General features: G+C 36.7%; 1 protein-coding gene across 1 annotated transcript; it reads left to right on the top strand.

Annotated features, from left to right (window-relative positions):
- The first annotated feature begins 2,234 nt into the window (after positions 1–2,234).
- On the top strand, positions 2,235–15,207 carry slc12a3 (solute carrier family 12 member 3). Its single transcript, XM_056261141.1, has 26 exons — positions 2,235–2,559; positions 2,768–2,890; positions 3,576–3,651; positions 3,822–3,917; positions 4,094–4,233; positions 5,447–5,557; positions 5,651–5,762; positions 5,893–6,023; positions 6,147–6,231; positions 6,902–7,056; positions 8,368–8,475; positions 8,602–8,725; positions 8,839–8,940; positions 9,209–9,364; positions 9,519–9,618; positions 9,784–9,895; positions 12,043–12,180; positions 12,319–12,425; positions 12,514–12,596; positions 12,677–12,763; positions 12,846–12,947; positions 13,031–13,142; positions 13,936–14,022; positions 14,217–14,352; positions 14,459–14,526; positions 14,660–15,207. Exons 1-26 carry the CDS (start codon positions 2,311–2,313, stop codon positions 14,799–14,801), a joined length of 3,042 nt encoding a protein of 1,013 aa, XP_056117116.1. The 5' UTR covers positions 2,235–2,310; the 3' UTR covers positions 14,802–15,207.
- The last annotated feature ends 448 nt before the right edge of the window (positions 15,208–15,655 follow it).

Raw genomic sequence — 15,655 nt, 5'->3', positions numbered from 1 at the left:
CAATCCTACTGTACAAACAAGTGTACGGGCGGTCAGGGAAGGGTTTAAATCTCTCTCAGAGAGTTCTGAGAGAAGGGATGAGTGTGTGTGACATTGATTCTCTCAGCAGATGCTGGGTTATAGAGGAAATGCCCATAGAGAACACAGATGGACGTGTTGGCTTCGTCACGGCCGGCTGCAGTGTCTGCTTCAACTCCCTCGAAACTCTGCTTTGCATTTTTAACCATTAGCATCTGGAGCTGAATATTCCAGTGCACTATCCTAAATTCAAGGTGCAGGATTCACAATAATCAGGCTGTTTTAACTTTATTTCACGCTTTAAACCTGCAAGGACAAATCTGGTCCACATTCATTCAATCTTCCATATCATAAGTGTCAAAATAGAAGTGTCTTGGACAGAAGAAGAAGACCTGGAGGGCAAATTTCCGTCTTCACGCCGCATGGACTGGTGTGTGAGGTGTGTGTGCTGCAGCTGGTGTTGTGAATCAGGCCGATGTCACACGTCCGCGTTAAACCGGCTATTTCACAACACCAGGGTGGCACCATACCGCTGCCAACAGGAGCTCTGCTAACGGATCACCTCATGCATCCCTTTTACAAAAGCTTCATGTGTAATGTATTATGCTCAATATGGGAGTGGTTCTTTGAAAATAAAACTTTGTACAACCAAGATGAAGTTTCCTTTTTATTTTTAATGTGAAGTATTACAATTGTAATAAACATTTTTCTATTTTAATGTATTTTAGGACGTAATTTATTCCTGTGATGACAAAGCTGAATTTTCAGCATCATTAGGCTATAGTCTTTAGTGTCACATGATGCTTCAGAAACTCTAATATGCTGATCTGGTTCTCAATGAACATTATCTTATTATTATGAATGTTTAAAACAGTTGTGCTGCTTATTTTTTCTGTGAAAAACTCTTTTTTTCTGGATTATTTGATGAATAGAAAATGCAAAAGAGCAGCACTTATTTGAAATAGAAATATTTTGTAACAACGTCACTTTTCATCTTTGCTGAATAAAAACATTAATTTAATAAAAAAAACTTACTGACTTCAAACTTTTGAATGGTGGTGTAACCTATATAGTAATAATAATGTTTCTTTACAAACTTTCGTCATTTTAGAGCGTCCATCTTATATAAATAGCCAATGGAAATTGTAAAACAATCAGTTATTGGTTTTATCTGATTAAACCTTAGGTGCAACTAAGAATGATTTTATGTAATTTGAAAAAAAATAGCAGTATTTCACACAGTATAGGCTTAAATTGTAATTTCAATTTAAAACACTTTATACAATCTTCTACTCCTTGTTATGACATTTCCCCTCAGGCAGCATAGGATTTCAAAATGACCATTTAGCAGTTGGTTTTCTGCTTAAGCTTTGTGTCTAATAATAGAAATGTAATCAGAAATCGGAGAGCACCTGTGGGTACGTTTGCAGGGTCCGCACTAATTACACTGAAAAGGCTCCACCTTTGGGGCTTCCAGACCAATTTCTGCTGAAATAATTACTTAACCCGATGCTGCTCCCTGGGTCACATGCATTGGCGGACATTGGTGTTTTAGTTAATGAGGAACTGCTTCTGCAATGATAAGTCAACGCTCAAGGCAAAAGTCTGTCAGTTGGAACGACTGTGAGCTGCTGGTGGGTTAAATTAGCTAACATGAAGGTCACTACAGGTTGGAAAATACACCATTTCAGTCAACACTACAATTACAATACAATTTCTCCATATTAGTTATCTCAAACAAATATTTACAAGCCATTGTTCAAAGTTGAAAGTTCTGCCATTATTGTAATTTGTCAGGCTGAAGACTGATTGCTATCAGACTTTAAAAAAAAACATTACCAAAATTAGGCCTACCTAATAAAATGAAATAACCGAATAAGAAAATAAAATAACCAAATAAGAAAATTAAACATTTCAATCATTCTCTCAATCAAATAAGCTGACATTGCCAGTGAAATTCATAATTTATTGTTTCTCGTGCATGACACAGGACTCTCAAAGCATGCATTTGTCGTCCTTGAGAACCTGTGTCAAGGATATCTGACTAAAGATCTGAGTCATTACATGTTCTGATGATGTTTACAAGTCCCAGTACAAACTAAAGGCCCTGCAGCAACAATTAAGAATTAATGACCGTTACAAAAGCTCCAGAATATGTTCTCAAAACTAATCACACATCCATAAGTGGTTCCTTCCGGCTCAGGTATAATATAACCCTTCAAATCGAGCCTTGGCTTTACTCAGACATCTGTTGATTCACTTGTGCCGGAGGTACCGCAGGCCAATGAAGGGATGAACCTCACAACCGCCAGAAGCCCGTTCTCGGTCTCCTCACTAAACAATGGAGATGATCGTAAATTCAGTTTGGGGGGATGTAGCAGTTTTGATAGCGACAGCGTGGCATCCCGCAGCTCTGGCGTCTTTTCTGGATATGACACATTGGATATTCCGCCGAGTTATGACTTCTATAGTAACACTGAGGTTTTTGGGAGAGCAAAGAAGTCAAGACCTTCTCTCTTTCAGCTTCACGCCAACCCTCAGGTAGGAACGACATAAAACTACACCTTTTCCCTTTATAAATCGCACATATAACCACACTGATAAACTTTTAACCAATGCTGAAGAATGTCTGTTCCAGATAAAAGTGAAATGTTGATAATCTTCATTTATCTAAATACAATCAAATAAATAAATCTTTAATTCAGAAATCCACAAAGTAGTAGTCATGGTTTCCATTATTTTCTCTTAGGATGACCCATCTCCACCTCCTCTATATGAAGAGTCGAGTGTGGACAAACAGAGCCCGGATGAAGATGAACCCACAGAACCTCCACCAGAACCGGCTCGCTTTGGATGGGCTCAGGGAGTCATGGTATAAGAACTTTAAAGATTACAACAAAAAAAAACATTTACTTTTTAAAACCGCACCAGAACATGCTTCTAGGTGTATAAACAATAATGAAAACATTGACACCAAAACGTATTTGGGACCAAACTTGAAAATGCAAGAATTTTATTCCATTAAAAACTAAGTGGCATCTGCAAACAAATACTAAAACCTTTATCACAACTAACTTTCATTTTTTTAAAGGCCTTTTTTATTTTTATTGAAAAAATATTAACTCAGCTCTCCTCAAGTTTACACTATGATCAATAAGTTATGACAACATGTTTTTACATTCCTTAAACCATCAAAATACTGTGTAAGTTAAGCAATTTTAAACTTTTTTTTTACAAGTTATACCAGATTCTACTCATTTTAAGTCAGTTTAATGTAATTTAAATTGAAATGACTTAAACATCCAAGTTGATTGTACTTAAAGATTTAAAGCAGCAACTTTTTGTTACAGTGTACATAAATATATTAAATAACATTTGAACAAATAGGAATATTTTGTTATATTGCAAGTGTTCATACATTTTTAAGTGTCTGTCTTTTCTCTGCCAATGGGTAAAATACTCCAAACATCTGAATAAAGTCAAACAGAAAGCATTTCTACATGGTGTTATCTAAATGGATCCCATTGAAGCGTCACTGTGTCTTGAACTCCCTGTAGATCCGCTGTATGCTGAATATCTGGGGTGTTATTCTGTACCTGAGGCTTCCCTGGATCACAGCTCAGGCAGGGATTGGTATGTCAATCTATGTTTTTATGTCTTTATCCCTTCATTTTTATGTGTGTGTTTTACCGTTAAATTCCCACCTGATTTTTTGTGAACCCCGTAAGGGCTGTTACGTTACAGATCTCTGTGACTGTGTTTTAACAATGCATAATATGAACAAATTCCTCTTCACTTTAAAGGTATGACTTGGGTTATAATCTTGCTCTCCTCTTCTATAACGGGCATCACTGGCTTGTCCACATCAGCCATTGCCACTAATGGCAAGGTTAAAGGAGGTAAAGACAATGCAATACATGTATGTGCTGAGTAAAATTGACTAACATGATTAATTTATTGTCTTTAAGCCATTATCAGACTTCTTTCCAGGATGCAATATTGCCTAGTCATGTTATTTAATAACTATCAGATATCAGAACTGATATCTTTTTATTCTTTGTAATTCTTTCCCCAGGTGGAACATATTTTCTGATCTCTCGTAGTTTGGGTCCAGAACTTGGGGGCTCGATTGGGCTTATATTTGCTTTCGCTAATGCAGTGGCTGTAGCAATGCACACAGTGGGTTTTGCTGAAACGGTACAGGCACTCATGCAGGTGGGTGAAATGGACCAGTAGGCCTACACATAATTCACTGAATATGAAAGAAAAAGCCTACACCCCAAAATGTTTAAATGTAGCCTATTGTTTTTCCAAACTTTTTTCTTCTTTGGAACACAAAAAGAAAAATTGCGAATAATTCACTGGTTGTCTGGCTACCTTATTAGGTTTATTTAACAAAGTTCCGGAGGAGCACGTTCATGTAATCCAACCAATCAGCGTGAGAAGAGGCCTCGTTATTCAGAGCAGAGCCATGACATGAAAGCGAGGCTGTGAGGGATCATAGACAATAAAAGAAAGTGAGGGATCAACTTACCGTGTTTTCAACGGCATCCGCTGTAAAAAGTTGTAATGACGAGAGTGAAGAGGAGGAGAAACATCAGTCTGTCTAAACTAGAGAAAAAACTTGCTCGCAGACTGGAAGTATTTCTTTAAAGCTCCTAGATCACATCATTTTCCACAGCTCATGGTGTGTGAAGTTTTATGTCTACTGAAGTTTTTTTTTTTGCAATATTTCGTCAGCAGAATAATCCAAAAACACACATTAAATAACAGTACAACCCACTGAAGACACGCGTGTCTTTCCCTCATAGCCTCGCTTTCTTTCATTCCCGCTGAAAACACAAATAGGCCTATGGCGGAGTAGCCTATACGTGTGAACTCTGAATTGTATTCAATGGAAGTTTGCGGGTTTAAAATAACATGAGGGTTAGTAAACATATTTCTTAATTTTTTGGTTAAACTCTCTCTTTAAATTCGGTGTGAATCGGAAATTGCGATGGACTTTTCTTCCATGTAGTAGGCAGGCTATATCCGAGTGAAACGGACAAGAAAAAGGGCGGGATTTGATTAAGTTCATTGGAAATGGATTGAACCATCGCCGCAATCTGCTCTCGCTCCGAAATTAAAATGTGGCTTCCAAGAGAGAGGGGATCATAGATTGTAATAAAAGAATATGAGTGCACATGAATTTAAAAAAAAAAAATGACGTGCACAAAATAATTTATATCAATAGGCTACTACTGCAATATTTCATAAAAACAAGAATTGTCCATTTCGATTTCATGCTGACTATTTCTCATGTTTGAACAATGATTTTGAGACATAGCCTAATAATACCGTAATAATTCATTACATTTATATAGTGCTTTTCATAGAAGGGGGGAATCTCCTTAACCACCACCAATATCTTTTTTCTGATGCCCATTAGGACACTGGGGTTAGCATGGTAGACCAACTTAATGATATCCGTATCATTGGAGTGATTACTGTCACCTGCCTTCTGGCCATCTCAATGGCTGGAATGGAATGGGAGTCCAAGGTTTGTTTCACGAGCAAAGGGATTTTAATTTTGTCTGGTTACCTAAATAAGTTCAGCTCCTAATAGTTTACACTGGTTTCGTTACTCTCCCAGGCCCAGGTCTTGTTCTTCTTCGTCATCATGATCTCCTTTGGCAGTTACATTGTGGGAACCATCATACCAGCCAGTCCACAGAAGCAAGCCAGAGGATTTTTCAGCTACCGAGGTCAGAGAGCAATGCAGTCAATATGTTCCACAAATATGCTAATAACAACACTCCATCTTCATTTTCTCAGTGCTAGTCAGATTACACTACCATATGTCGCCCATAAAGTGTCTCAATTTGTGCCCAATAGCTGATATTTTTGCGGAAAACTTTGTGCCCGGCTGGCGAGGACCGGAGGGCAGTTTTTTTGGCATGTTCTCCATCTTCTTCCCCTCAGCTACAGGCATCCTTGCGGGCGCTAATATCTCTGGAGATCTGAAGGCAAGTTGAGCTCCCAGTCACAGTAATGTTTCCAATAAAGCATTTCAGAAAGCATATTTATTTGCTGGAAATCAAGCCTCTAAAAGCTTTGTTTATTGTTCTCACACAAAATCTCCTGTATAGGATCCAAATATCGCTATACCCCGTGGTACAATGCTGGCTATTTTTTGGACCACCATCTCTTATCTCATTATCTCAGCTACTATTGGTGAGTATCAGAAATATTAAATTCACTTTTTTTTTTTTTATTCAAAAGTAATGTGTAGAACTGAAACCCCACGTAGTCCAGATGTCCAAAAAGTCTCGATGAAACGGAAGTAGCGACACATTTTTTCTTCTGTACTTTTTATATTTATTCCCTATTGTGTATCTAAGTGTAACGGATTATTGTGGGACTTCTATTCTGTTGTTGATTTGATTTTGATCCAGTTATGACATGTTCATTTACAATTATGAGGACAAAAATAAAAAATAACAAAATAAACATCTACATGGATGAATCGTTCATAAGATCTTTAACATGCATTTAGGAAATACTAATAATTTTAATTTCATGCCTGCTTTAAGTAAGGCAAGTCATTTTTTTCAGTTTTCTAAATATACATTTTCGAAATTGAATAATTATGTGACTCTACAAAAGTGTTCATTATATGGAAGTGATTTGAGCGTATTTTACGCAAATTGCAAGCTGCCAGCACATGCTCACTCATTTAGCATCCTCCCGATTCATCAGCAAAATTTTGTGAGATATCAGTTACTGTGCACATTAATATGCCAATTGTATGTATAGTTATATGCAAGTAAGGCCAATTGTATTATCCAGTCACACTTACAGCTGTGTTATTTCCCTGTTGTTGTGCTCTTTAAATGCATTGCAGGCTCCTGTGTGGTGCGTGATGCTTCTGGTGATTTGAACGACACCATATCATCTTTGTCTGGGCAGTGTTTTGGAATTGGCTGCAACTATGGCTGGGACTTCAGTGACTGTATCAACAATAAGACCTGCCCTTTTGGACTCAGCAATAATTACCAGGTGACCATCATGTCTAAATGGTCATTGAGTTATCTCATCGTGTCACTGAAAATATGAAAACATGTATACTGTATAACGCATTGTTCTGGCCCCTAAACATGAAATGTTCCCATATATCAGCCCAAAAATAACCCTTTGGTGGTCATCGGTCATTTTAGATTTAAAAATATTTAAACTTTTCTGGCACTTGCTAACACACACACACACACACACACACACACACACACACAAATTATAGATATGATCAGAAAAAGCTAAATGTTTTGTTTTTTTAATAGTCCCATTTTGAATGGGAAATGCAATTGCTATACAGACATTTAGGGTACGTTTACATGACAACGATGTACTTAAAACAGAAACGTTTTTCCTTTGCATCTTTCACGTACAGACGACAACGTTGTCAACATGATCCCTGTTCACTAGTATCCACGAAAACGATTAAAAGCGCTGTATTTGAATCCAGTTTTCAAAACTTTGCGTTTTCAGACCCCCAAAATGCAATTGTCATGTAAATGAACAATTTTAGTTGGAAAAAGATGTAGTGTTAACGGCCCCTTAAATACCTTTGCTCAATTTTTAAAGGAGAACTCCGGTCAATTTTAACATTGAGCTCATTTTTTTGTACATTTGGAGTGCTGTCAGTACAGACAAAAACGACAAAAATCGGTGTTGCCTACACCGTGTTATCCTCTTTTTAAAATTCACACCCTGTTTACTTCAATGGGGCAAGTTCTAAACCTGTTTTTAGCCTCTTAACAACCTTAATGTGACATTACAAGTGCACAGCCATGTGAGTGGTGTTATTAAGAGTGACCACGGTCAATCTGACTGCAGTAGATGTGAAAGATATTAATAAAAAATGATGTTAATTCAGCCAGCTCACATACATGTATTTACTTCCTGTTTTCGTTCGAAGTCCACGTAGTCGATTGTCGAGTTCGCGCGCGCGATCATTGGTAACTAATATAACTAATGATCGCGCGCGCGAACTCGACAATCGACTACTGTGGACTTCGAACAAAAACAGGAAGTAAGTATCTTTGTCGTTTTTGTCTGTACTGACCCAAATGTACAAATAAATGAGCGGAGTTCTGCTTTAACTTAATGTATTAATAAAGAAAAATAGAAAGAATTTTTTTCTAATATTTGTATTATTTTATATAGAAGTAAATGGTGCATAATTTGAAGGTGAATAATATATCTCAAAATACAAAATATTAAAGAATAAATAATATAGAAACAAAATTGTTTGTGTGAGGAATACCAGAGGTTAACAGAAGTAATATGTTGTTCTGTCATATATCACTTCAGACTATGAGCCTGGTGTCTGCAGTTGCTCCTCTGATCAGTGCTGGCATTTTTGGAGCCACTCTTTCCTCAGCCCTGGCCTGTCTGGTGTCTGCTCCTAAGGTTTTCCAGGTAACGAATGAGCCCCTGAACATCTTTATTCCTCCATTATAGAGTGCAAAACTATCTTCAGTGTTATTTACTAATTTTAACATAACTCTCAACTTAACATTCCTTCCATTCCTTGTCCCCCTATAGTGCCTTTGCAAGGACAACCTCTATCCAGGCATTGGATTTTTCGGGAAGGGTTATGGGAAGAATAATGAACCACTCAGAAGCTATCTGCTAGCCTACATCATCGCTATATGCTTCATTCTTATTGGTAAACCACCAAACATCAAAATTTGACCATGCAATTGTCGGATGCTCTCAAAAAAGTGCTTATTTTTTATTATAGAAATGTCCTTCTGACAAACAAATGTTCTAATATTTCAGCTGAGTTGAACACCATTGCTCCCATCATCTCCAACTTTTTCCTCTGCTCCTACGCCCTCATCAACTTCAGCTGCTTCCATGCATCCATCACTAACTCACCAGGTGAGCACTTAAACCCATACATCAAGCCATGATGGGTTAAGCTAACAGTTTATGATGCAATATTTGCTTATTTAATGGTGATTTGCTATTCGGATTAATGGTGCATACTGTAACCACCACAGGGCTCTTTCTTTAGATATTGACAAATGCAAACAAAATATGTTTTACGGCACTCAGAAAACGCTGCATGCTACTGTAAATTCACACGTCCCAGAATAGCTATATTCCGCTCACTGAAGCATTTCTCATTTTTCTTGTGTGTGAGCAGGCTGGCGTCCAACTTTTCGATTTTATAGCAAGTGGTTGTCGTTGCTCGGAGCAGTAGTGTCTGTGATCATCATGTTTCTTCTAACCTGGTGGGCTGCTCTCATAGCCATCGGCATAATCATCTTCCTGCTGGGTTATGTGCTGTATAAGAAACCCGGTAAGACACCACACTCTTCATTGAGTCTTTGCCAGAAGTAATTAGTCTCATGAAGCTCATATTATTCCATCGAGCTTTTCAATTTATCCCAAATGTGTATAATATTGCCAAGCTTTCATTATGTGCTGACTGTTTTTGTGTTTTTACATTTCAGATGTCAACTGGGGTTCATCAATGCAAGCCAGCTCATATAACATGGCACTGTCTCAATGTGTAGGTCTTAACCAAGTGGAAGACCATATTAAAAATTACAGGTAAATATCACCAGTCATGCTGTTCATGTTGTTATTTGACTTTTCCTTTGGTCTTTTGCTCACTTTAAAATGTTCCAATTGTGTTTTTCCAATCTTTTTATATTCTCAATTTTCATCATTTCTTCCATCCGTGTCCTACATTTTTCCATCTGTTCTTTTTCTCAGGCCACAGTGTTTGGTCCTCACTGGGCCTCCCTGTACACGTCCTTCCCTAGTGGATTTCATCAGCACCTTCACCAAGAACCAGAGCCTTATGATATGTGCAAATGTCATTACAGTAAGTTAAAGCATAGAAACATTAAACAGGGTTGTGAAAAGCGGGGGTGGTCTACACCATGTTCTGGTTCAAAGGCTTTATTGAATTCACATTGAAAAAAACTACAACAAATGTTTAAATAACATGTTTTCAAAGAAAGAAAGAAATCATTGAGGATTCTCATAGTCATAGAAAAGCCTATAATTAGCCTATCAGGAGGTATAACTAAAATATAAATATTTAAAAATATAAATATGGAAATATAAATGTCATATTAACCCTTTAACTGCCAGTCCCATTTTTGGGGCATAGACCCCAAAATTATATTTCCACTTTAAATTGATATAAATCTGGAATACATTTGGAGCACAGACTTAAGTTGGTCTCTTTTTAAAGGAGGCACTTGGACTATTGTAGATTATTGATTTTTTAATAAATGTATTTTACAAAACATCTTTTACTCTAAAACTGTAAGAAAATTAAAGCCATAAATCTGAACAAGTTGTGTTAAAAATTTGAGGTTGATATCTCAAAGAATGAGCTTTCAGGAAAATTGTGTCTGGGCGCAGTACTAAACTTACATACTATTTATTAAGTAGACATTTGTCAATATTTGGTTTGAATTCAACCTCTAACAAACGCTGAAAGAAAACAGATGTGTGTTATAGCTCACAGCCGCATTTCAAATGAAGAATCTTTATATTTAAAACATTTTCAGACCCTGTTTTCCTCAAAGAAATAGAATAAATGCTTTGAACTCTTGGCATGAAAACAAACTGAGGTTTCTACCAATATTTCATGATTTTTCATGTTCATCGCTATTTCAAAATGAAGATCTGAACACGCATTATGAGTCTGAAAATATACTTATTGCAAATTAAAGCTGCAGTCCGGCATTTTTCCTCTTTGTCGCCATCTCTGTTCGAAATCTGCAATTGCAGTCATTCGCGGAATTATCAACTTTACGTGGGTTGTAGTTCAACACCCTCGACACGGCACAGCGCGGATGAACACAGTGTTTGAGGAGAGTGTGCAGCTGACTGTCAGTCACCGCGCCGATGTGGATATTGTCATTCAGAATCACAGATTATTCTTTTTGGAAGTATGACCAACATAAGAATTTTCACCGGGAAATGTCATCTGAACTAGTAAGAAACATTCACTTTTGTTCTGGTTCTGACATTGCAGTAAATCGCGCTGATTAAATCTAACAATTGCTTATAAGTTATCATTTCACGCAAAACCGTGCAAATTGGCTATACTATGTTCTCTAATTGTTAATGTTAACAACGTCAGCAAGCATTGCGTGACTACATCATGTAATGTCCTTCCGATATTATCCTTGTTTTCGCATGGGTCCGGTTGCAGTCTCTTTTTTTCTGTAGCCACTCCGAAGTCCGAACGAAGTCTTTTGCATGTTACAGCGGGTGAGTCTCTAGTTGTCACTGATGATGATCGTCGTTTGAACCTTTCTGGATCCGCCATCAAATTGATAAGTTTAGTTATATCAAGTGCTGTGAGAAAAGGCTATAAATCTCTACCTCCAACATCCTCACACGCAATATAGCTTATACTAGCCGAGACTCCTTCTTTATGTGTACAGATGTGACGTAATGACGCAAAGACATGCTCGAATCTCCCGCGGAAATCCACCAGTACCACTAAAATTAAAAACATTATTACAAGCTTACCGTTTTGCATCGAGCTAAGGCAAGCAGATAGTTTTGAACACTGGCTGGTTATGTATTTTATCAAATATGTATTTTGGATAATTTTTAACCCAAAAAAAGCTACGGACAGCAGCTTTAATAAATTACTGGTCCTGTGTCATTTGTATATTTTTAAAATCATTTCCTGGGAAACTCTATAAGTTCAAAAGATGTGGGAACCCTGCTGTAATATTATTCTCATAATAATAGATAGAATAAATTTGGAACCATTTTTCATCTTGGTTGTTTCTTGGAAACATAGAATGCATATTTTATCTTTTCCATTAACTTCCAAATCTGTTTATTTCTCACTGAAACTTTGTGTTAAACAGTTTTTGTCCCTGCACAACACATCTTCACAATACATGAAGTTTTAAAAGTTCTTTCGCAACTCTGAACACTCTTTCATCTTTTCCCCTGAGCACATATTCTGTTTGACTGACTGTGTGTTATTGACAGGGGGAACCCTCGCCTGGCCCTATGGACTCAGCCAAAAGCAGTCCTCATATAAGCTGGCTAAACAAGCGGCGCATAAAGTCCTTCTACCACACTGTAGTGGCTGATGACCTTCGTGTCGGCGTACAGATGCTGCTGCAGGTCACCTATGCCCCACAATGCACTACTCTTCATGTTCTAACCTCAAAACAAACATCATTTATTTAATTTTTTTAGAGTCTGATGAAGGTATACCAGCAAAATGAGACTGATAGTCTGGTAATGTCTATTCTATTCCAGAGTACGGGTTTGGGTCGGATGAGGCCCAATGTCCTAGTGATGGGATTCAAGAAGAACTGGCGTAAAGCTCAACCAAGCAACCTTGAAAACTATATTGGGATTTTGCAGTATGTATATCATATAGTTTCATATTCCCTCAGTGTTCAATTCTGATGTAGAAAAGTCAAGGCATGTGACAGTTCCATGTGATTTTAGCGATGCATTTGACCTGCAATATGGTGTATGTGTTCTTCGGATGAAGGAGGGTCTTGACATAAGTCGAACAATGCAAGCACATGGTATGGACTGTTTAAAGACTCCCTTTCTAACAATTTCTACAGTTTATGTGCAGTAACGGAATTTTTCTTTTCACTAATAGTCAATCTAGGGTTCGAGACATCTACTGAACAAGGACTTGACACAAGGAGCACAACTACTACTACAACAGCCACAATTGATACATCATGTGTGTATCCAAACTCTTAAATACTGAATCTATTCAAGGCTGTTGGACTCTTCGCCAAAACATGTTATCTCCTGTGTTCCAGTGGACCCTGAGGCACTAATGGCCATGTCCCAGCCCACCAGTGTGTTCCAGACTAGACAGGGAAAGAAGACCATTGATGTGTATTGGCTCTCTGATGATGGGGGTGAGTTGATATTCAAATACTATGTTATTTTTTAAAGATTTTGCTGTGGAAAAACATGGCTTAACAATGCATTGTGTTGTCAGGTCTGACACTATTAGTGCCGTATCTCCTGTCCCGTAAGAAACGCTGGGGCAGATGCAAAGTGAGGTTGTTTGTTGGAGGTGAAGCTCAACAGATCGATGAGCAGAAACAAGAGTATGCATAACCTTAATTGTTATACTATTTGTGGTAACACATGCTACACATATTACATTATATAAATATATTTTACTGTTCAAAGGTTTGAGGTTGGAGTTAATGATTTTGAAACAATTCTCTTATGCTCACCAAGACTGCATTATATTTAAACCTAAAAATATAGTAAAATATTATTACAATGTATGTAATGTATGCCTGTTATGGCAAAGCTGAATTTTCAGCATTACTCCAGTCTTCAGTGTCACATGATCCTTCAAAAATCATTCTAATGTGCTGATTTGGTCCTATAATTTTGGTTTCATGATATTATCACAGGTTTTTTGTGGAAACCAAGATGCATTTTTCTAGGATTCTTTGATGAACTAAAAGTAATTAAAAAAAACAGCATTTATTTAAAAGAAATTTGTAACATTATGAATGTTTTACTGTCACTTTTGATCAATTTAATGCATCCTTGAAAAATGTCAAATTTCTTAAACAAATGTTTACTTCCCCAAACTTTTGAATGGTAAAGTGTGATATATATATATATATATATATCACACTTTATATATGTATATATGTGAGAGTGTTTTATTTTTTTTAAATAATATATTGATTATTAAATATAAAACTAATATTTAATCACATGATGCATACAATAATAATATATTTATTCATATATATCTGTAAAACTATACATCTTTGAAAATTATTAATTGATTTATTTAATAATTCTAACTACATTTATTTAATTGGTCCTATGAATGTCAAAGTCCGTTAAGACAAGCTTGCGTTTGTATTTTGTCAGGCTCAAAGCTTTGATCAGCAGGTTCCGTCTGGGTTTCCAAGATATTCAAGTTCTTCCTGACATCAATGGAAAACCACAGTCTGAGCAGTACAGTCTCATTTATTCTATTCAACTTTTTGCACTGACCTCTTAAATGAATGAATGAATGAATGAGGCATTTATATATGCCTCATTCCATTAACATATGGCCATTGTTACATAGGCATTAACATATTCCATTGTTAATGGACCGTATATTCCTATTAAAAAAATGTATTTCTGTCCTCAAATTATTGAAACAGCATTAAAAGATTTGAAGATCTCATAGCTCCGTATAGAGTAAGTTCAGTCCAAAAGGACGGTCAAGAAGCCGACGAGACAACAAAGGAATTCTCCTGGATGGTGTCTGATGAGGAATTCGAAACGTTCAAAGCGAAGGTAATTTAGGTCAAATGATGGAGTTAGGATTCAAAGACTTTAAAAAAGTTGGTTGCCTACTTGCATGCATGCTCTGGTTAAACATGTTTGTCCTGTGTTTGTGTAGTCCCTTCGACAGATCCGCCTGAATGAAGTTATTCAAGATTACTCTAGAGATGCTGCTTTGATCATTGTGTAAGTGCTTTATACAGGATGTTGTGCCATGATGTAATTTAGATTACATTTAAACAAAACCGTGATCAACCAGTTTAAGCTACGTGACTTTCTGATATCACCTGTAATTTTTCTATATTTTGTTGTTTGGCAGAACTATGCCCGTGGGGCGAAGAGGGGCATGTCCTAGTCCCCTTTACATGGCTTGGCTAGAGATCGTGTCACGTGACCTTCGACCTCCAGTTCTTCTTGTCCGAGGCAATCAGGAGAATGTGCTGACGCTCTACTGCCAGTGAACGCCACCTTTTCCTGACAAAACTGTTCACACGCGTACATCAGATGAAAAGAAACTCAACTTGTTAATGACATGTTAAAATAATGACAGATTTACATACTTTCATTTGGTTTCATATGTCCTGTGGTTAATAGGGTGTTTGTCTTAATTTGTTTAACTTTTTAATTCTCAATTCAGAATATATTTTATTTGTTTTTGCTGCTTTAGTTATGTTATGCACTTTCTCCAGAAGTAATAATTCAAACAAAAGACTGTATTCAAAGAATTTCCTCTTAAAACCACAAATTATGTGTGTAATTAGCCTAATTTACAATAATCTTTGTTGATTCTGATTATCTTAATTCAGCAATTGAACAACTTGCATATGTATATCTGAATTTTTAATAAATGACTACTTATGTATGAAATGTTTATTTTATTTTGTTTTTTATGGCATTTAGGTAAACTTAAAAAATGATTTAGTAATTAAAAAGGTGTTTAATCTGTGATCAAAATCAACTAAACTGAATAAAAATTAACCTATCTACAACGTTGATTTTAAGGGGAGACAGTAATTTTATGTTTAAACTATAGTTACTTTTCAAATTAAGTTTAATTTTATGTTGATAAGATAACAGTTCATCTCTAATAAGTCTCAAAACAAAAAAAACATGGATTTAAGCCTCGACGCCCTGGGACGTCAAAGTGTCCCATATTCGTGAACAGACATGCTCATATTTCTGTAAAACTGTACTGAGATAATAAGAAGCTCTCATAATAGCCATCTGATGCAATCACAACATTTACAGCAAACAGCGTGAAAAAAAATTCCAAAGGCTGTTTCTCAGTGCGCCTGCGCAGTGCGTGGGGCTTCAG

The sequence above is a fragment of the Rhinichthys klamathensis genome, unplaced genomic scaffold (genome assembly GCF_029890125.1).
Source record: "Rhinichthys klamathensis goyatoka isolate OS25496 unplaced genomic scaffold, OSU_Roscu_1.1 h1tg000181l_1, whole genome shotgun sequence".
Classification (NCBI taxonomy): Eukaryota; Metazoa; Chordata; class Actinopteri; order Cypriniformes; family Leuciscidae; genus Rhinichthys; species Rhinichthys klamathensis.
This window is presented reverse-complemented; position numbering and strand designations above follow the sequence as displayed.

Excerpts from the sequence above, each read along its gene's own strand:
- slc12a3 (XM_056261141.1), top strand. The coding sequence starts at position 2,311 with ATGAACCTCACAACCGCCAGAAGCCCGTTCTCGGTCTCCTCACTAAAC. Across the intron at positions 4,234-5,446 it reads CGGTACAGGCACTCATGCAG|GACACTGGGGTTAGCATGGT; the intron begins GTGGGTGAAATG and ends GATGCCCATTAG. Across the intron at positions 13,143-13,935 it reads ATCGATGAGCAGAAACAAGA|GCTCAAAGCTTTGATCAGCA; the intron begins GTATGCATAACC and ends GTATTTTGTCAG.